Here is a 22,723-nt window from a genome sequence, read left to right as displayed (position 1 = left end):
GCCAAATTTTGGTGCCGAGAAGTTGGTAAAATCTCAGTGCAAAGTTAGCCAATTATCGGCAATATCTCGCAACTTCTTCGCGAGAAATTCATAAGTTATCGTGGGCTGAATGCCAGTAAATACCCACACCCAGAAAAACAGCAGTCCACTGTGTTTTTTGCAGCATTTAGCTTCTTGGGTGGAGGAGAAGGGTTTAGGAGGAGAAACTAAGTGTTTGACAGTGATTCAAAGCGATTTCCATTGTATTAGGAGTGGACTCAAAGCAAATCTGGATTCAAGCAAATCCGGATTCACAAGTAAGTTTCTTAATTTTTTGATCTTTTGAGTTAAAAATCATCTTGCCTTGCCAGACTTGCATAATTTGCATCTAATTTAATTAAGACTCTAGGAATACTATTTCTAATGTTCTCTAACGTTTTGGAGTGCTATGACAAAAATCTAACACCACAGTTTTGCAAATTTTACAAACAAAATCATTATTTTCTAAATAATTTCATAACCTAATATATTTTTTGTTTTATTCTTTGAAATTTCAGCTTGTGTTTTAACTTATTTGAAGTTTTAATCTAATATCGTTTGTTCCTAAATATGTTTATTAAATTTGTGGCTTAATTTGTATGTGTACGTTGATTTTACGTTAAATGGCAAATATGGCTTCCTCTACAACTGGTCAGCTGCAGCATCTGTTAGTGTCCACATAACATGTCCATCTGGATTCATAGGCAGCGCCCTAAGGGTCCGTTTGGTTGCTGGAATATGATTTCAGAATTGGCATCCGGAATCCTTGATTTGGGATTCTAGAACTTGAAATCCAGGTTTCAGTTTTGGGAATTTGATTTGGGCCCGTTTGGTTCGCCAATTTAGACGACAATGAAGACTGAGGCTTCTCAAAAACTTGGCAGGTCTCTGTCTCAATAAACCTCATAAAATGTATGGAATGGGTATTAGAAAATTTGGGACATTTCTCAAAGCTGTCTCATACCCCTCATTGTACACATGGGTTGAAAGTTTTTGTGTGTTTTATAGTTCCGCCCACAACAAGATTTAGGAAATTTAAATCATATATAAGAAAGCCCATCTAACGTACTCTGCAACCAGTCCCAGTTCTAGCTGTTGGAAAACATTGTCATTACAGTAATGCTCAATTAAATCGAACCGCTTTTTCGTTTAAAGACATTTGAAATTCAAATCAACTATGGAAGGAGGATAAATTCATGGCAGCTCACCCAGATTTGTCACCATTTCCAGAAAAGAAGGGTTCAAGTTTGCAAAGAAATGGTATGGAACCCGCCAAGAAAGCCCTACCCGCTGATGAAGATTGCAATCAAACTAACTTGCATCCTCACCTCTGCTGTAAACCTCTGCAACGTGAAGAGAAATGGAGAAGTAGAAGCCTCAACGCAAAAATGCAAACACATACCTGGTCGAGCAAACCGAGCAATGGCAACAGATACTTTTGAGCGGGAAATAAAATAGCTCTTGGCGGATGCGAAAAATTATCGCTTTCAACAAATATCGTATGCCCATTTTAATAAAAATGGGAATTAAAATGGGTTTATCGTCAATTCCAAGTATTTTGATGGAAGACGAAATCCACGAAATGGAGTATAAATGAGGATACGGAATCCCATTTTTATCAAATTCTAATTCGTGTTTTGCACACCCAAACAGTGGATTGAAAAGTTTTTAGAATACGGAATTCTAATTCCACCTCAAATCCACGATCCAAACGGCCCCTAAAGGGGCTAGAGACTTTGCATGGAAATATGGCTTTGAAGGAACGGAGTATAATAGTGTCATGTGCATAAAATGCGAAAGATAAATTCATGTAGGCATATCTTGTTTGAAGTACGACCTTGCTGGTATACAAAAGCGTGACACAAGGATTTGTGATAACACTACAGAGGAAATAAAAAGAGAGATGATTGCTTTGCTCAGTGCCCAAGAAGAGAAGTTGAAAAGGGAAAGGGCCAAATAGGCCATGAGGACATCCATTTACGAATTCCAAGGTATGTTTCCTTAAGAATTATTTATTGTTTTCTAATCATCATTATTAATTTGATTGTGCTAAAGCAATCATCATGATTCATAATAGAATGATGTGGGTTGTGACTAGGTATCCCAGTTGCCCTTGATGATGAAGGAGGCACTTGAGGGGATAGTGGGCTCTCTTCGTGGCCCACAGATCTGCACACGAGTCGCACCTACCCATGGCAGGCCCTTAAGGTCTGACACATCCACTAGTTCTAGTAGACTACAAAACTCTTCTATTGATGGTTATTTTGTGCATAGAAACACACCTAGAGCACAACCATCACTAAAGGGTACTGGATGGAACCGTGATGTGCATCAACAACTTGACATTCAATGTGTTAATTTTTGGTTTTTTAACCTCCCTTTAATATTGCAGCAAGTCCAGACTCTCTAAATTTTGTGACTGGTTCTACAGTAGCGGTAAAGGGCTACATGTCGTCTTCTCCTGCAGACTGCAGTGGGAGATTAGTTTACTTGTTTCCAACTTAAATACTTTTGCAGTTTTATAATTTACTTATTTTTGTTGAAAGTAAATTTATTTTAATCAAAGTTGTGTACTTAATATCATTTTGTGCTTGTAGATTGCTAAAAGATGTTGTTTCTAGGGGTAACGATGTGGTTGAAGAGAAAAAATTACAATAGAAACAGTATGGCTACACCATACTTTCAGATGGATAGATGGATGCAAGAAAACATACCATCATCCACTTTTTGGTTTCTTGCAAGGATCAAGTGGTCTTTCTTATATCCATGGATGCCTCAGACAAGGTAAAGACGGCTCAGATTTTGGCTCTAATATTAGAGAATGTTCTAATGGAGGTTGGGACTGAAAATGTGGCGCAAATCATAACCAACAATGCAGCAGCATATGTGGCAGTGGATAGGATCTTACAAGAAAAGCATGGCACACTCTTTTGGTCTCCTTGTGCAGCGCATGTTATTGACCTTCTTTCGAAGGATCTAGGGAAATTGGATTGGGTGGAACCAATTGTAGAAGAAGCAAGGAAGATAACAGAATATATCTACAATCACCCCTAGGTCCTTTGCTTGATGATAGACTTCACCAAAGAGAAGGAGTTGGTTAGACACATAGTCACAAGATTTGCAACGATCTTTTTGACATTGCAAAGTGTTCTTCATATGAATCCTTTGAGGTAGATGTTTGTGTGTCCAAAATGGCTCGAGTCAAGTTATTCAAAGAAGGCCAATGGATGGCATCCTATTTTTTTATCAAGCTACAGAAATTGTGGAGGTAACTTGGAAACTTCAAAAGTTCAATATTTAATTTTTTTTGAACTTATTAATCAAGTCTTTCATTATTAATTTATAACCCTACTCTTTGATTAATTTTTGTGTTCTACGTTTCAATTGTAGGTGGTGAAGCCCTTGGTTAGAATTTTACACTTGGTAGATGGGAAGCAAACCCCGATGGGGTCCCTTGATGGGGCCATTGATAGGGCCAAAGAGGTTGTAAGAAATAAATAGAGGGGGGGCAGCCTGAAATTTCAGGCATATGGGATATTATTGATAGGAGGTGGAGCAATCAGCTCCTTCAAACCATTCATGTTGCGGGCTATTTCCTCAACCCTTGTTACTGCTTCTCTCAATCATACGTGAATCCCAATAGAGAGGTCATGGAGGGCTTCAGTCAATGCATGCAAAGGATGATACCTAACATTGTGGTGAGAGATCTCATTGTGGCCGAGATGGAAGTGTATCAAAATGCAACAAGCAAACTATTCTCCTCAGCCGGCAAAGAGAGGCAGACACACTCAAACCCTAGCTACAATATTTGGAATTAGATAAATACTAGATAAGTAGATAAATACTAAGCTACAAAAACTTGTCCTCACCTTGTTTTCTTACTCTTTAATATTTATCTTGCAGATGCTTAGTGGTGAAATTGAGGTGGAGATGTCCCAAATCTAAAAAAACTTGCTCTTTGCATCTTATGTCAGCCATGTAGCTCATCCAGTTGTGAGTGTGTCAGAGCTTATTTAAATCCATTCACACAAAGAAGAGTAATAAGTTGGCATAGAAATGCCTGAGTGACCTTGTCTTTGTGCAATTTAACCTTAAGTTGCGCATAAGAAAGGTAGTCATTACCAACTGAGCCACTTGATCTGGATGACATATATCCTTTTGGTGATTGGACAACACAGGAGCAGCCCTCATTGTTCACCGAGGATGACATATACGAGTTGGAGAGGTAGGATATGGAGGAGGGGGGTTTTGCAGCGGGACTGGACAACATTCAGGAGGAGGGCAACCAGAGTGAGGACACTAACAGGGAGTCCAGTGATAGTGGGGATTCAAGGGATGAGGAGTCATTGCCAGGGCCAGCACCAACACCACCACAGACAACTGCTACGACTAGAGCCGCTAGAACCCCTCCTTCACCCATAGTTTTTACTAGAACTACTAGAAAGGGGAAGAGGAAGATGTAGACTAGCTTCATATTGAACTTGACATTTGCATTTGCTTATCTTTTTACAAAGACATTTCGGTATTTGTAGTTTGCTTTGGAGTTTAGAGTCTCTAACTACATCAACATTCCATGTGAGGATGTAGTTTTGTTACTTATAATGTTATTACATTTATCTATATCTAGATCAGCTTTTTTGGTTTGTTTACTCATTTGCTGACTCATTACATGCATCTACTTATTGAATTTTGTTCAAAATTTGAATTTAAATTTAAATTTAAGCCAGTTTTAAAATTCCTGATATTTTCCCGAGACGTTGCTGATTTCTCTCCGATATTTGCCGAGAAAACATTCTTTTGCCTTGTTGATAAGTGGCCAAGAATGAGATTTTGAACTATGGTTTTTCTAATACCATGTGACATTCTAATTTTAATTCACTTCAAGGATGCATACATACATATATAATTTTTACATGTTTTATACCAAAGAACCCAAACCCCATTTCATAATTTTGTCGTACCGGAAAAATTGTTCTTCAAACCCAAACTGACAACTTAGCTTATGAATCTTGACGAAAAAAATCATGTGCTTAGCAAAAGAAAAGGCATAATTTGTTCACAAGAAAATTCTAAGACTCTTATAGAAAAAACCATTGATTTTATCTAAAAAATCAATAAAAAAACCCTTCAAAAAAATGTGCAAATTTAAGCAAATATTAATCCCTTACTTTTATCAAAATATTGTTCAAAAAACTTCTAAAATAATTTCCACAAATTTTATTATTAAAATAATTAGATAAATAAATGTGTCTACTCTAATACAATAAAATAAATGAAATAACCAATAAATTGGTGATTGTAGAAGATATATCCAATAATGGAAAGCATCGAGAACTAAATGAAAACTTAAGTGACAATTATAAGCTACAATAAAAATATTACTTCAATAATAAGATGCTCATTTAATTATTTAAAGTAAATTGACAACCTTAGTCAAATTTACTAAATATAGCTCAAGAATACATCTGAGCTGCAAATATGCTCAAAATACTTTTTCTAATTGTTTCTTTTGTACATCAATAGTTGTCTTGTTTTTCACGGCTTCATTTCCTCTCTCTTACATGATTATGTTTTGCAATCCTAGTCCTATATTTTGCCACATCCTTGATGCAAAACAGCTTATACGATTTTATCCAAATGCACTCAAAAACATCTTTAAGTTTTTCACCAACAAGAAGAAATAATTCTCAATTGATACCACAAGAACTAAACACTTGAGCTGTGAAATAAAAAATGCATCCCACTCCCACGACTATAGGTCAAAGTATAGACCTATTAAGATAATAATGTAATGTTTATAATGGTCATCATTAGTGAGTGCAGTTTTATTAATTAGTTTCTATTTTCATATTCAGTTAATGATTGTTTTATTTAGATGTATCCTCTTGAAATTTCTATTTAAGGAGACTTCCATCTTGAGATTCAGGTTCAATATTTGTCCATATTTTTAATAGTTTGGGTTTGGATTCGTCTTGGGTTCATCTGTACAGAAACATATGTTTTATTTTTTAAATATGTGTGTGTATACAACAACAAATAAGTTCATACACCACTCTACTAATAGTAACGCAACATAGAAAAATAAACTACCATATCTATGTTTTAGTTCAATAAGATATTAATTGCATAATACATTCAACATGATACACTTGCTTGGTCATAAGCACGGGACATATTTCCATATCAAGGGGACTCTTTGAGAATGAAAGGAATTGTCAAAAGATAAGTGCACTTGTCTGAATTTTTATTAGCCAATTGGCTATTTTATGTGGGAATGACCTCTTGTTGGTTTCAATTGCTCTTATGTCGTGAAAATATATTTTCTGTTCAAAGAGAAAATAGATGATGTTGCATCCAACGACGTCATTATGAATCCGGGAACAAGCATTTGCACTCGGATAGTCAAAGCCGAAACCTGCTTATTGTGCTAAACTACCGACATAATAGTTGAGTCGAATTATAGGCTGGTGTCCGAGCACTAGCTTTGGACAGCCTATGATGATTGTACAAAGAACATGGAAAACACGCTGCAGAGCATACAGAGTCGCCAAAGGAGTGGCTTTCGTCATATGTCATGGATTTTAACCGTGGTTTTTCTGCTGAAGATAGTGCTAGAGCGAACATCCTTTACCTCGTTGGACTGCAGATTGCCGACATGGATCGAAGCTTGGTGGCGGTGAAGGGAATGGTTACTATTAAAGTACCATTTTTGGGGGGTGAGGAAATGGCGAAGACAAAGGAAACACCATATGAAGTTTACATTACATTACAAAACACCTATTTGGGCAAGAACATATTCTTCTTGGAAACTGGCGGAACTCAGATTAATCATACTCTGCATATAAGCGATTTCTATGTTAAGATTGTTGAGTTTACTCATAAGATAGAAATATTGTTTTGTGGCGATGGATGGTTTTTATAGTCGTTTGCCTTTTTATATGTAACATTTGAATTTATTAATGGATTAACTTCTCTGTTCTTAGTGAATAGTTTAACTATAAGCTCTAATGCCAGAGTTAGCACATCTAAGGTTGTGCAAGAACTTTTAGAGCCTTTGGAGAAAAAACGAACCCATATATTTTGTAGAAGCTCTATTTTTCTGCAACTTCACAAAAAGCCGATTGCATGCCTCCAAAGGTAATGCCATTCATTGTTAGTTGCTACTCATTCTACTTTGTCCCAAACCCTAAAACTTTGATCTTGATCTTGAAATCAGGCAAGCGTTGAAACGCAATGGATGAGCAGTTTTGGCATAGGAGTACAGACATTTTAAGGAGTTGGGGAGAAAATTGGTTACTTGCAGAGCAAAAAACTCGACCGATACGAATTGGCAATGGATGTTGGTGATCGTTTGTCGGAGATTAATAAATAAAATTGGTAGACAAAAAGTTTGTGAGAGTTTACAAAAATTAAAATATTTGCCCACGTTTTCGAATTTGTTTTTCAATTGAGGCATAAGTATTTTTTTAAATATTTTTATTAATTTCATATGTATGAATTCTTTTACTTTATCATATTATTTTTTAATATTCATAATTTGTTGTGATATATATTTTTTAAAACTTCGTATATGTTCAATTTACTAGTATAATATACTTCTAAAGATTTATATTTTATATATATATATAATTTATATAGATATATATATGGTTATAAAACAATTTTGTTTTGTTGTTTTGTTTAATATATTTCTGAAAAAAAGGTTTGAGAATAAAAAGATATTTTGAATATATGGTGAAATGAAAAGGCAAAAATAATTAATGGGAAAAATAGTAAAAATTAGAATAATTCTAAATTAAGTTGACATTATAATATAAGGTCGGAGGCTAACTTTTTCATCATCCTAATAAATGGTTATTTTGAACAGTGTACAATTATTTTCATTAATAAAATTTTTAACAATATAAGTGGAACAACTAAAATTAAAAATATATATATTTTAAATGACTACAAATAAAATGTGCCTTCTCCATATAATAATTTTCTTTTACAAATTAAAATTTTAAATTAAATTTTCAAATGTTGTTGCTAGATCCACCCTAATAGATATGCTTTGCAAATGTGGAAGAATAGATAATTCAGAGTAAATCTCCTTCCCAACTCAATTTGAATATGATTTCTATATTATATTAGATTACATTTATCTAAAATAAAATATTGCTTTGATTAAATAAAATAAAATATTGCTACTACAAATTGAAATTTAAATAGGATAATAATTAGTAAATTCAAATGCAAATGTGCTAAAATATAAGGATAGTACAAGGTATAAACATCTTTCATAGCATGGCCCATAAATTGAATTCAATGAATGAAAAATCATCTTCAAAAATAGAAATCAATTTATTTACATTGTAAATGATTATCTTTATTACTTAACTATATTTTACTATCGACTTAACTGTTGCACCTCCTTAAGGGGAAATACTAGTTTTGTATTAGTTAGAAGATTTCTAACCTGGCTAGATCAAAAGTTAAGATTCAAATTTTAAGCCCTGGATTCAAAAATATCATTTCTTTTTTAAACAACTTCCTCTATAATCGTCAATTTGGATTTCCTCTATAAGCAAGTTTTTATTTTCAGTCACAAATGCATAAATGACATATAAAGCATCATTTATTGCTTTTTTAGTGGTCACTTTTAGGGTGGGGACAATCAAATAAACCAAATTCGACAACAAAAAAATCTTTTAAACAATAAAGAAAATTGTTTCAAATCGGCCCAAATTTCAGCCCAGGCTCGATCGTTGGGCAGCAAATTCTTCAAAATTTACTCCAAATTCAACCCGGGTTCAGTCATTGGGCAGAAAAATTTTCAAAATTCACTCCAAATTCAACACAGGGTCGACCATTGGGCAGCAATCTCTTCAAAATTCACTCCAAATTCTGCCCAAGTTCCTCAGATAGAATTTAGAATGTAGAACAACATTCCTCCCCTTAGGAAGAAACAAAACTAAAGGTGTGTTGATAAAGCCTCCCCAATTTGTAGGAAGAAACCTCAAAAAGTATGGAATCTCTGAAACCTGCTCAAGTGTCCTCGTGTCAATACTAAAAGGCACCTCCTCCAAATCATGTGTACTATGCCACTCTACTAAAAAAGACAAGTCAAGATCAACTTGGGATGGATGTAGAACTTGCATCAAAGACTCAAGTGTCTCCTCTGAAGAGAATGTGACCTCTTCCAACTATTGTATCAAAGTATCCACCATCATGTCAACCTTGAAAGAATGACCAAGTAGAGAATGAAGATGAGGGTCAACATGCTCCCTCGTAACAACTGAAGAAGGATCAGCTTCACCAAAGAAAAGCTGAATGTAATCAATAATGTTTGCCACATCTGAAATATAGGACTCTACAAATGCAACTGATGGTTGTGTGAATGCAAGCATCATCAAAAACAATAGTAGATGTAATGTTAATAGGAAGAGAAGACATGGATGGTTTAAGAACTTGATCACATATGAGAATACCCGAGTTCAAGTACAAAGTTCTCCTCGAAATCTGAATCAACACTAGAAGTGTAATCAAAATCTGTTGAAGAATCACTATCATCAATGAGCACAGTTGGAGAAGTAGTACAGCTGAGATGCATGATCAACCACCCCTATAGCAAGGATCTCTTTAGTCCCCAAGTCTCTGATAAAAAATGAATCAGATGTGAATTCCACAATCCTCCTTGTTCCCCATTAGTGAGCTAACAAATGGAAAGAAGGTCATGAGTTAGATGAGGTACAGACATCTTTGAAGTATCCCTCCCCCTTATCAATAGTTCCTTTCCCAACCACATTCATGTAAGTATGATTGCCCATCAAAATAGGTGCAGTATGACAAGGATCAAATGATGAAAACATAGACTGTAAAGATGTCATATGATGAGAAGCCCCTTAATCAAGAAGAAATCTCCCTGAATCGTGACTTGAAGTAGCAACTAATGCTTGACCTTTGCCCTTGTCATCCTTGCCTTTATCAAATTTGTATGTGAAGAAGAGAATAAAGTAGTCATTCTTAAATGTAGACTTATTTGATCCTTTGTAAGAAGATTCTTGAGTTTATCTATTTCCTCCTTGTAGCAATGATGTTCTTCATGTCTATTTTTCTTGCAATATGCACAAGTAAGCAGCTCCTTCTTGGATGATTGTCCCTTATTGTTGGAATTGTCTTGTGGTGAGAAGGTTGACTATTCAATCTCTTGTTGTGACTTTTGTTGCCATGGTCTCTGCTTTTTGTTAGACCCTTTTCTTTGATTCCTTTATTACCCACCAATACTTTAGACTTTGAGGACTTGTAAATTCCCATGCCTATCAATTTTGTTTGTTCTACCATCAACATCTCTATGAAGACATCAAATGAAAGCATGGTGTATGACAGACCCATAGTCAACTTTGTGAGTTTTGAAGCTAGAAACAAATGATGAATACTCAGATGGAAGAAGATGCGACAAATTTTCAATAAAGCTCTCATATGATTTGTCCATGCCACAATCCTTGAGTTTAGCTCTAAGTTCTATATATTTGGCTACATAATCTTGGATTGTATCAAAGTCTTTGGGATCCAAAAGGATGAGATCTCTATCAAGTTGAAAATCCCTAGATTTGTCAACCTACCAATGCAAACTGCTAAGTTTTTCCCAAGCTTTTTTTACTATGTTACAACTTACAACCATCAATATGAAAAAAAGCTCTTTTGTGCATATTGCCTCAAAATGCCAACAACCTTTTTTATTTTCCTTTTGTCGTTTGTTTAGATTATAAAGATCAGAGGGTGCATCAATAGTTCCATCAATATAATCAACACATCATTATTCTGTTAGCTTACTCCATGCATCAATTTTCCATGTAGCATAATTATGTGGAGTTAGAAGTGGAAATTTAGGAGAGCCCAAGATGCAAAATGAAAGAACACAAGACGAAGAGAAGGAAAACCACTCAAGCGACCACCCCCTCCTTGCAAAATAGATGTTTTGGCACTTTATACTTAGTGCGTGCACAATTTTTACTTGTCAAAAATGGACCAAAGTGGACTTCTGATTTTGATGATTACAACAAAAAAAATAGAGGCTATATAGCAAACTCAAAAATATACGACACAAGATCACTCAAGGATCTAATCAATTACAAGTGCAAAATTAGGCCAATATAGACCAAATGTTGAAAGTACAATGTCCACTTGGAAATGCTCCAAATAGGAACCAAGTCTATACTATAGATGAAAAATCATGCACTTTCAAAAAAAAATGCACCTAAAAATGTATAAGACCAAACAAAGCCTCTGAAGTTGCAAAAAACAAGATAAGACAAATGCAATCACCAAAATCTATCAATTCAATAAAATATGTCTAGGAAAACCAAAAAATAGTTGTGCCAATGGAAAGTTTAGGAGATTCTAGCTGCAATCAAAAAAAAATCTCAATTTGGAGCCTTGATGACCAAGAAATGGCCTCCCAGAGTTGGAATGGTCAAATCAAAAATGTTTATGGTGAAGGGTCGGATGTGCAAGCACCTGTTGACTTCAACATAACATATTTAAATTTGACAGTCAAATAGATGTCGATGCAAAATAAAAAGCCCAGTTGTGACAGCCTAAAGATTGTCAAATTCAATACCACTGTATGATGATCAAAGCATTGTATAGAAATTGACGTCCTCTTGCCCATCAAATCAAAACAGAAAACATGCCTGATGACAACAAGGTCGTCAAATTTAACATCATAAACCTGCGATAAATGCAATTTTCTTGGAAAATATATATTTTGCATGGGTGGCACTTTGTGTGTGGACTTGGCGATCAAAAATGCCACTTGAACAACTCAATGTGACTCTCTAGATTTGTGATGTTTGCCTCGCCAAATCATTGTGAATGTAATGAGCAATTGGATCACCCAATTTGAATCAGGTCTGATGAGTTGTCATTGAGATCGCAAAGGGGAGTGATTTATTTGGCAGATCTTGTACCATCGAGAAAGTGTGATCAAGGGTATGAGTCGGGTGTACGAGCCAAAGGATTGGTTGTGTTGATGAGCTCATATGGTGACTATCGATCTACCCAAATGTGGATCCTTCAACCTCCAAAAAATGTTTGTTCACCAACTATGTTGCAATCTCATAGGTTGAAGACAAGTTTCTATGGGAAGAAGCCCTAAGATCTTATTGTTGAGGACCGAGTGGAAAGTCCCTTTCAGATTTGTTGATATAGGAGGACCAAATGTTTGTTCCTGTACTAGTTTAGATGTTGAGCAAATCTCGATTCTCTATAGTTCACGTGAATGGTGCACTAACAGAGAGATCTGCTTGGCTAAAGAAATGGAGCTCTTTGGGCTCGATGTTGATGTCGTAGAGGAGTTGTGTAAAAGGAGGGTAATGTGGGGTTCAATTATCCCACATTTCATGTATTCAAGAACTTGTGCATTAATAATATCATGCGCTTCAAGCAACAATGCAAGCAATAAGCTGTTGAGTACAGTGCATCGATATTTGAGTGATTTGCCTAAGGGTGGAAGTGACTGCTCACTGAAAAAACCAACTAAAAACAAAGAGCTTGTCCCAATATTTTGTAGAATATTTTTGAAAAAATAAATTGGCAAAAATCAATTAGATCCAACAATTAATGAAATCAATTTCCAAAATTCATACCAAATAGCAAATCGGACTTCCACCTCTAGTTTGCAAAAGAAATTTGCATCGATTTTAACTTTCACCAAATATAGGCAAATTTATAGTCAAAGTTCTTAGAAGCAGCCACCCGAACACAATGGCAAGGTCAAAACTTGCTCTAGGTGCTCGCAATAACTACTTATTCTCTGGATCTTAATCGTGGCCTTCCAAAATGTGAAGCAAATATGCTATCCAATGGCTAACCAATAAATGCTCCTTTAGCTCTGATACCATGTAGGAATTTGCCTAAGGAAAAGAATAAAAATGCCAAGATCTAGAAGCTCAATTGATAGCACAAGAGAGACAAATGATATGATCCTCAATTGACTTGATTCAATGATGATCAATAATACAATAATGGGATAATTAGATGTCCCAATCAAATTGTAATACAATGTAGGTGTGCCCCAAGATAACTAGGAGTGATGCAAGTGATAAGCATAACAACAAAGCTCATTTCCATCAAAGGTAGACTATCATCCATTGTGCATGAAAGTATGTGCAACAATGAGAGGATAAGAACACAAAGGTGGAGCTCCCAAACAACAAGGTGTGAGACAACAATTATGTGCAAGAGAATTTCTCCTACACCATGGGCTAAAATGAAGTGCAGACTCTTATACATCTACATGACAACTAAGTTCAAAACTCGCCTTGTTCAATACAAAAAAAAAAGTGTAATTAGCAATATGTAATTACACCAAAACCTCAAAAAATCATGTTGGTGGGTTTTCTAATTTCTTTCCAAAAAACATTATCGTGACTCATTTTCTATTTTTTGTCCTTAGAAAATTCGTTGGTGAGCTTACAAATTTTGTCTTCAAAATTATACTGTAGGTTTTCATTGTTTTTTCCTTAAAAGGTTTTGGAAGAGTTTTATAATTCCGTCCATATAAATAAATATTGAGTTTCATACAATTTTGTGCCTCAAAAATTGATCTGTAAAAGAGTTTTGTCATTTTCTATAGAAGACAAAGTTTTGTAAGCTGATTCATGTCTCAATTTTTTTTCTACTCACTGATGTTTCAGTGTTCAGTTCTAATTAATGTTTGTTAATGTTTGCCTAGAAAATAATGATAAACAATAAGAAATCTAGAACAAAAATACACAAAGGAAGCAAGAGGTTACCCTAGGAAAACCCTTCAACTTGAAGGGGGAAACCTATCCACACCACGAAAATATCTCTTTTATTGATAATAAATATTGCAAATGCTTTCCACTTGATGTCATATACATTACACTAAGAAATCACATATATAAATTGAGATAAGAGACTCTTCATATTTCCAAATGCACGACTCTTTGCATGACAGGTCTCTTCATATAATATTATCTCACATATTATCATAAATATCTTCTCCAGCTATAAACACAACATAGGGATTATGTCATATAGCAAATCAAAGATAAAGATCTCTATTGCAGCTACAATCTTCGACACTCCCTCTTAGCAAGAGAGAGATCTTCAATATTGTAGGCACACATAGTTGCAACCCAAAGATGTCAATGATAAATTCTCATCCCATAGATTCTCATTAAAACATCTTATATCAGAATAACGCAATTCACCATAGTAGCATGGAGCCATGGACATGACTTACACCATGCCTTATCAAAAAGGATGGAACAAGGGCTTTCATCTAGGACTTCTCCCCAAGAAGAATGTATTTTTAGGATGCCTCAATGCAGAGGGTGGAACAGGGGGTTTCACCTCGAACTTCTCTCATAGAGAACTCATTAACAAGGGATTGCATCTCGAACTTCTCCCTCTCAGAGAAGAACTCATTAACAACATGTAAAAGAATAGTTGAGATTGCGCAAAGACTCCCTCTCAACAGGGACAACTTTGATCACCACAATAGGATAGTTGACGAAATGTCCCTCTGAATATCATTTCATCAAAGCAACATCCTCATGTTCATAATTTCACCTCATGTCATTGCTTCTTGTTGCACCCTGCAACCAAGAGAGATTAATAAATCAACCCATCATGAAGAGAAATATATGGAGATCAACACAAAAGGCATACGCAACTCACATTCCAATTAACCATGATTCGTACTCAAGTGTATAAAATACTTATCTCTTTGTAGTTTAAACTTATTCGAATGAAAAATGAAATATTCAGGTTTGATCTAAATTTGAATTGAAAAGATACTCACAACAATATCAAACTTGGTGGCACACAAAACATAAGTTGAATATTACAATGCAGCAAATACAGATTGTTAGTATAATGATGATTTGATTGACAACAAAATGTTCAGATATGAACCATACTTGTCTAATAGATTTTCCTATGTACCTCTCACATCTACAAGTACTAATATTCAACCTTTATAAGAATAAATAATGATAAAATATATAGCAGCAAGCCACTGGTGATTCCCATACTCCTCAAATCTAATAAAAATTATGATTATTCAATGGAAATAATTTCCAACAGAAAAACACGTCCACTAAACAAGTCATTCTATCTTTCTCAGTTGCACTAAATAAAATATTCTCCACATCTTACGAAAATAAGAATTAAGGAGAAACGAGTGTCAAGATAGAGAGTTAAATCATACCTATAGTTTAACCCTTCTATCCCATCAATATAGCTTTTATAGACTATTTTCTACACGAATGGGGCAACTCTTGTGAGATATTACACAAGGCCAATCTCTAGAACCTAGCATGGTAGATGATGCAATATTAAGTGTTGAGGATAGCATGGTAGGAACTACAGCGAAGAAGATCATATAAGAGAAGTGGCACACTGTGGAGTGCAGAGGATGCCCAATGGGATCACCATCTATTTCGTCTCTATAGGAGTGTTCGCCCACAATTTCCATGGTCATTGTAGTCCAACAATAGATAGCCTAGAATTCACTGAAATACATTCTATACGATCAATTCTTCTTCACATATCTACACAACACCTTCTTCTTCTTTCATGTTTTATCTCCTTCATTTCATTTGCCACTTCTGCAAAATCAAAGCAAATTTCCAATTCACTTTCATTCCTACCCATTGATTTAATCTTTTGGAAGATGTAAACTTTGCTTTCAATCTCTTGCCTTAAAAATGAAGAGCCCAATCATTATTGAGAACCAGTGATGAATCTTCCATAGAAGCGACAAAGGCTTTGTCCACTACAAACTCCGTAGAATATGACATAAATGAAATACAAATTTCACAGCATACAATTTGAGCCAAGGCAACTAACACTTATGATTAAGAACGAAGGAAGGTTGTTCATACATAAAATGACAGCTTAAACATATGAGAGGACTCTATTCAGAGCTGATGAGTCCAGTTAGCAGTGCACAAAGGTAAAAATAATGCCATCATAATTATAATCAATGACAAAAGATGAAGTGCCCAAAGAAACTTGACAAATTAAAGAAGAGAAGTCAAGAAGAAGTTCAAATAGTAGCCACTAAGGATAGAACAAAACCTTCAATAAGGCATCCAATGACACTAAATACCTCGAACAATGTCAGATCAAGAATAAGAAAAGCTCCAAAATGTGCGATGTCAGAATCGCGAACTGGAGAACAGTCACCCCCACTGTGACTATTATTGAATCTTTGATATGAAACAATAAAGATGGATGAAGAAGGAATACGACCACAACATAATCACTCAATACAAGGCACGAAAATTAACTAACGACATATACTTTTCCACGATAGCTCAATAAAAATAAGAAAATAATTGTGATGACAGTCATTAGACATCATAAAACTTGAAGAATCTAAAGATCCAATCTTGGTTTATAATCTGGCTTTGATACCATGTTAACGTTTTCCCAAAAAATAATGATAAACAACAATAAGAAAAAACTGACCATAATAGCACAAAGGACACGCGATTATCCTAGGTAAACACTTCAATTTGAAAGGAAAAACCCAGCCACACCAGAAAAATATCTCTTTTATTGATAATAAATATTCAAGTACAAATGCTTTCAACTTGATGCCATATACATTACACTAAGCAATCACATATATAAGTTGAGATGAGAGACTCTTCACATTTCTGAATGCATGACTCTTCGCATGACATGTCTCTTCATATAATATTATCTCAAATAATATCATAAATATCTTCTCCATTTGTAAACACAATACAAAGGTATTATGTCATATAGCAAAATCAAAGATAAAGATCTTTGTCACAGCTACAATCTTCAACAATTTTTCTCGTCCAAAATCCTATTTGGTTTATTTATTTTATTGTCAAAAAAAGTTTCTAGGTTTTCAGATTTTCTCCAAAATAAAAATCATGATTGGTGTTACTAGTCTTCTGTTTTTTTCCATTTTTCACAGAAAAAAAAAATCATTGGAGGGTTTTGGAAGTTATTTTCACAAAAATCGTGGTATCTTGTTGTTCTAGATTGGCACCTAGAGTTGCTAACAAGCGATAGCACTCACAAGGGTTTGTCATTTTCTCCTCAAAATCATAGTTTCAGTTTCATATCACTGTCTTTGGCTACAAGGAGTGATACCTTTGCTGCCCAACACTAGATTAAAAGGATTGTGATTATTTTGGTCATTTCCAGAAATGCTGTAAATTCAAGGGGGCTCTCAATAGCAGGCTCAAGCCGCAAAGTCTTTTGGAAAGAAGGGGGCAGACTTCTATGGTTAGCATGTTGACCATCAAGGGAGGGTATTATAATAATAATGTAATGTTTAAAATATTCATCCTTAGTGAGTTTGATTGTACTAGTTAGTTACAATTTTCATATTCAATTAATAGTTGTTTTGTTTATAAACATGGTCCTGTACTTTTCTATTTAAGGAGACCTCATCTTCATTGTTAAATATCAAGCTATAAGTTTTATAACAAGACCTTCCCCTATGTATCCATTTCAAGCATCACCAAAGATATTTGATTTAACTCCTAGAAAGTCATCATCTATCTTGTTATCACTCAAGTTGATCCCCATTTCCTAATGTTGTCCTTTACTAAAAAATTCAAGTAAAAAAGGAATTTCATATGATGTTAGTGTAACAATTGCACTTCAAAACCCATACAAAGCCTTAAGAATCTTTTTATTCCTTGGACATTTATTTCAGAAAAGTACATCAAACAAGCATGTAATTAAGTGGTGCTCTATCTTAACTGTTATATATTAAGTTCAATTTCATATGTTTTGACCCTTTCAATTTGTTCATGTGGTTTGACAGAAATATAAAATCAGGGAAAACGGTACATTGACCAAAACCTAAGTAGTTGAATCTCTTCCCTGAGGGCATCATTTTCGGGTACAAGTTGATTCGGAATCTGAAACTGGTGTGAATCACTTATAGGCATGCATATTAAGTTTTTAATCTGAAAGATCCATACATTTTTCATTTTGTTTCCACTCGATTCCACTATTGACATGGTGATTCCACATCAACTCCAAGTAGACTCCTGTTAGCTTTTGACTTTGACAGTGAAAAAACCCAAAAAAATTGTCTTTGTTTTTGCATTTATTGTTGTGTCTTTCCTTCATGCGGCAGTTGCATTTACATTTACCCAAAACAGTTGTTTTTCCTTTCATGTGGAAGCTTTCACCTGTGATAGCTTTTAGGCATTCACCTGTGATGACTTTCACCGGCAACCTACAATGACTATTTTTTGTTGCAAACCTGCAACTTGCGACGACTTTCAGCTATCATGACGAACAGAATTTTGAAAGGTTTGTCATTAGATTTTTAGTTTTTTTTCAAAGTTCAAATATTATTAATTTATTTCTTCTTCTTTTTCAAAGTTTAAAGATTATATTAAGGATTTTAAAATGTCTTAAGTTTCCTTCCATTCAAAATGAATTTACAAGATCTTAAAATTCCAATCCTCGAAGCTGTATAAATTTCACAAATCTTCAAATAAAATATGATCTCTCTCAACTATTTGTTGTTTTAAAATAGATTATATTAATTATAGTCGTAAACTATAGTTATGTAACTATTGAAATTACTTACATTTTATTTTTATTTTTCAATGTGAAGTTTAAAGTATTCTATTTAAACTGTGGTAATGATTTGCAGTATTTGGTTTTTTTGGAAGTTTATAGCTTACAAAAATGAAACCAAAATATTCCTAAAAAATCAAAACTAAAATAAACTTTGAAAAGTTTATGGATTTCTTTAAAAAAAGTACATAAATTTCTCGTTTTTTTCAATATATAATTTAGTATTACAATTTTTTATTTTGTAATACTACTACTGTTTTACTATAAGCTCTGGATTATTTTACTAACATTGTGTATTATTCCCTTCCCCCCAGTAGCCCCACAATGTGAAATTTCCACTTATTCACGCCACCTGTAACACTGAGCAAAGCCTATCATGCTACATACTAAAAAGCAAAATGCCATCAAAGTTAATGAGCCATCGTTGGTGACTGATGAGAATACCTTGATTGTCCTCCAACCTCCATTGCCTCCTCCCTCCAACAGATTTCCTACTTGCTTAGTAAATTTGGCTTTCAAGGCTCATTTCATCAATTATGAAAAAATAATACATCTTCTCCATCCCTTGATATGAACTTCTTAGGAGTGTTAGTTGTCAAGTACCACTAGTTAGGCACTCCAATTACAACTGAAACGATTTTCAGATTTTCAAAGATCATGATGACATTACCTACATTCTAACGAATTAAACAACTTTGACTTTTCATGACATAATAAGTCTAACTATTCAATAGAAACTTCATTTCCTAATGTTGCAATGAGACTTTCTATATATCAATTGGTGCAGCTATCAAAATACACTTAAATTTAACCAAGACTAGAAACATGCAAAGTACAAGATCACCCTGGAGATGATTAGCTATGACTCACGAGTGTGCTCAATATTCTCAGTGATGTCGAATATGCCCTTTTGAATGTCATTTTGTGAGTAGACCACAGCTACTATCATGTGCACCAGAAAACTTTAGACCTAATTTAGGTTGACTACTTAGAAACGTCATTTATTTTTTGCTTGCCTTCCTAATGTGCATACTGACCTTCAGTTCTGATCCTCTATGACTACATATCCAGTATTATACCTGCTTGGTAGAATGCCCCTGCTTGGTAGAGTGCCCCTTGCAGTACAAAAGTAGAGGCCACACAGAAACTCGTGAGCATCTTCTGGATTTCTATCAATTTGAGGGCTAATATTGTGGTGAGTAACGTAATCAAGTTTCCACATAAAAAATGGGCCAGTAACAACACAAATATAAAGCTTCCAGCATGGATCTCTGATCTATTAGAAAATACATCAGCCAAAGGAGTTAACCACAACAAGGACATAGGATCCAATTACAGCAGTAAGAAAGACAACTAATACTTGACAAAGAATTGTGGCCGATCAAATAAGTATTGTGACCATCGCATCAGAGTCTGGTGGAAATGGGCTCAAATTTGTTTCGCATACATCAGAACATAGTCTCCCTTGCTATATCAGTGATCCAAGAAACCATCATTAACTATGTATGCATCCATCTAGTACAGTACAAAAATTAGCATTGATTTATTGAGTCTCTTCCTGGGATTCGACCAAAACTCTGATACAGCCCTGTATGAGCTTAAATTACTTCCATGAGCTTTCTTCTAGCTTCATGCGATGCATGTGTGCTAATGCCTTGACAAAGATAGCTAAGATATAAACCAAGGCAATCCACAAGAATAAGATTTAGCTCATCATTACTAAAGTATAGGCATAGCAAACAATTAGCCCTGATACCAAACTATAGATTTTAAGAAGAATAATAGAGCAAATAACTCAATTCATAATATCATTCATCCTCTTCATTAAAAGTAAGTTAAATATTTATAGGATTTCCATATCCTATTTATAGGAAACTTCTTATATAAACTCTCCTAAAAATGATGAGTTTTTGAACAGTCCAGATCCTTACAAATACTCTACCTGAGTAGTATTCACAACTCACATTGTTATACTTATTATCGCATAGAACTACACAAATTATAAAATTTGTTACACATTATCAAATATGTGAACACTAATCCCCAAAACCCATCCACAATTTTTGAATTGATAACAACAAGTGAAATCAAACAATTTTCATTTATTGTCTGTCACCAACTGTTATTTCCATTTACTGTCTATCACAAGCTTCCTAAATGTGTTTATTCAAATTAATGTCTGTAGAATCCTGATTCAAAACTCCAGAAGTAGTTTTTCTTTCCTGTGATGGACAGCATGTGCAGGTATAGCAGTTTTGGAGGGGTTAATAAGTCCTTATGCTATGTTCATTTCCCTTTCAGATGCAAAAAATATATATAACCGATTTTAGAAAAAAAAATCAACACTCGGGAGCCATCTGCATGATTGGTAACAAGGAAACCCCAATCAACAGCAATTTGTAAAATCACTTACATGCTATATATAAATTTGCACAATTGTAGGTGTATATTTTCCTAACCGTCAACTGTTTATACTTTATATACCTTTAAGTCTTTAAAAATATTACTATTAGATATACACTTGTACATTGGTTTATTGACTACTCCAAAATTTAAACCATTGATTGCAAAATTACTGACTCATACTATCACTAGTTTATTAATTTTGAATGCTTATATTATTTTAATAAATTCTACCAAAATCGTTTGCAAAAGGTCTTTTAGACCAAATATTGTACACCGATTATCTGGACAAGAAGCAGATGTTGATTTTGTTTGATTTCAATTTATTTTAGTTGAGCTATCTGAAAATATGTGTGAATTCAAGCCTAACATTTCGATTCTCACTTATGGGCATTATCATCAAGTAAAAGGTTTGAAGAAATTGCCAATATTGTCGTCAAATGCTATGTTTCATCAACCTAAACTCGGAACACAACAATTAGTACACTTTTTACTTCGGCGTCAGAAAGTTAGAAACTACAGCAAAATTACTCCGAATACACATTAAATACCTGGAAATGAACATAGTGCAGCCCCCGAAAGCGAATATCAGTAGTAATGAGAACAAACGACTGAACCCTAATCTATAAAATTATGTCTAAAATGAACCCTAGGAACAACCCTGATATCTTTTGTCGAAGGATTAAAAAAGGTACAACTATTAAAAAAACATACCGTTTAAGAGTGCTCTGACCAGCATAAGAGGAGGAACCATCGGTACCGCCTCCCAAGCGATCCTTTACGGACCTTTTCCTGCCGGTTGCCACTACTCTATCTGAATACATCTTATTATTCTCGACCACGTTCTAAACCCTGAAATTAAAATAAAAGTTATCAATGTGTATTTCAACACATTCGAACATTTTACAAGAGCCCAAAATATATCAAATGTTCGTTTAACAGTAATAATGACCCTAAACCCAGGCAATAAGCCTAATATGTGAATGGATCTACTAAATTGAATTCAAAACTCCATCAAAACATTAAAAATGTAATGTTCGAGTGCCCTAGCTCAACCAAAATGCCAGGTTTGTAAGAAAATAAGAGGATTTTCAAAGGAAGACTACCCACCTTCTCAGCTTTGACAAAAATTCAAATTGTTCACTGGAATGTATGTAGGATCGATTCTGTGAATCTTCTGCACGATCGCTTACTATGAACAGAAGGCACGAACAGAAAGGAGGAAGAGTCGAAGAGATCACTGCTGCGGTGTATACACAGTTTGTATATATTTTCACGTCAGTTAACGGGAAGGACTGCATGCGTCAGCTCATGACAAAGAGTTTTTCCCCTGTTTCCCGGCGATTGACGTCCTCATTGATCACTAAGTTTACGCAGAAGACCTTGCCGCCGCGTAACGGCTTTGGGAGGAGATATGTGAAACCTTAGCCGTCCATTAGTTGAATACGTCACTGTGTGGGCTGAAGATAGATAGATAGATAAAATTTTAACGTCCACGAGGCCAAAAATAGCCTATGGGACAGCAAGACAACTCAAGCAGACTTAAGTAGCGCTGTTTGCCTCTTGTGTAGACTAATGATGAGCCCCCCCAATTGCTCAATGTACTCTTCGTTGAACAGGTTATGCCAAGAACTGTCACATATAGTATCCGCAAACTTATCCCTGCTATCCTTGTAGGCCTCACATTCTAGAATAAAGTGCTGTT

General features: G+C 34.7%; 1 protein-coding gene across 2 annotated transcripts in view; it reads right to left on the bottom strand.

Moving 5' to 3' along the window:
* LOC149533686 (uncharacterized) overlaps nucleotides 1-22,248 on the bottom strand; it is a 61,285-nt gene extending 39,037 nt beyond the window's left edge. For both annotated transcript variants that reach the window (XM_089803244.1, XM_089803245.1), the window contains exons 1-2: nucleotides 22,129-22,248; nucleotides 21,733-21,870 (exon numbers count right to left, since the gene is read on the bottom strand). In XM_089803244.1, coding sequence (XP_089659370.1) covers nucleotides 21,733-21,842 — 110 coding nt within the window. In that variant the 5' untranslated portion in view covers nucleotides 21,843-21,870; nucleotides 22,129-22,248. The remainder of the gene's footprint in view (nucleotides 1-21,732; nucleotides 21,871-22,128) is intronic.
* Between the last annotated feature and the right edge of the window lie 475 nt (nucleotides 22,249-22,723).

Source organism: Cupressus sempervirens, chromosome 10 (genome assembly GCF_028749045.1).
Source record: "Cupressus sempervirens isolate cs-2001-9-10 chromosome 10, ASM2874904v1, whole genome shotgun sequence".
In the NCBI taxonomy this organism is placed as follows: domain Eukaryota; kingdom Viridiplantae; phylum Streptophyta; class Pinopsida; order Cupressales; family Cupressaceae; genus Cupressus; species Cupressus sempervirens.
The sequence above is the reverse complement of the archived record's forward strand: the minus strand, read 5'-3'. Positions and strand labels throughout refer to the sequence as shown.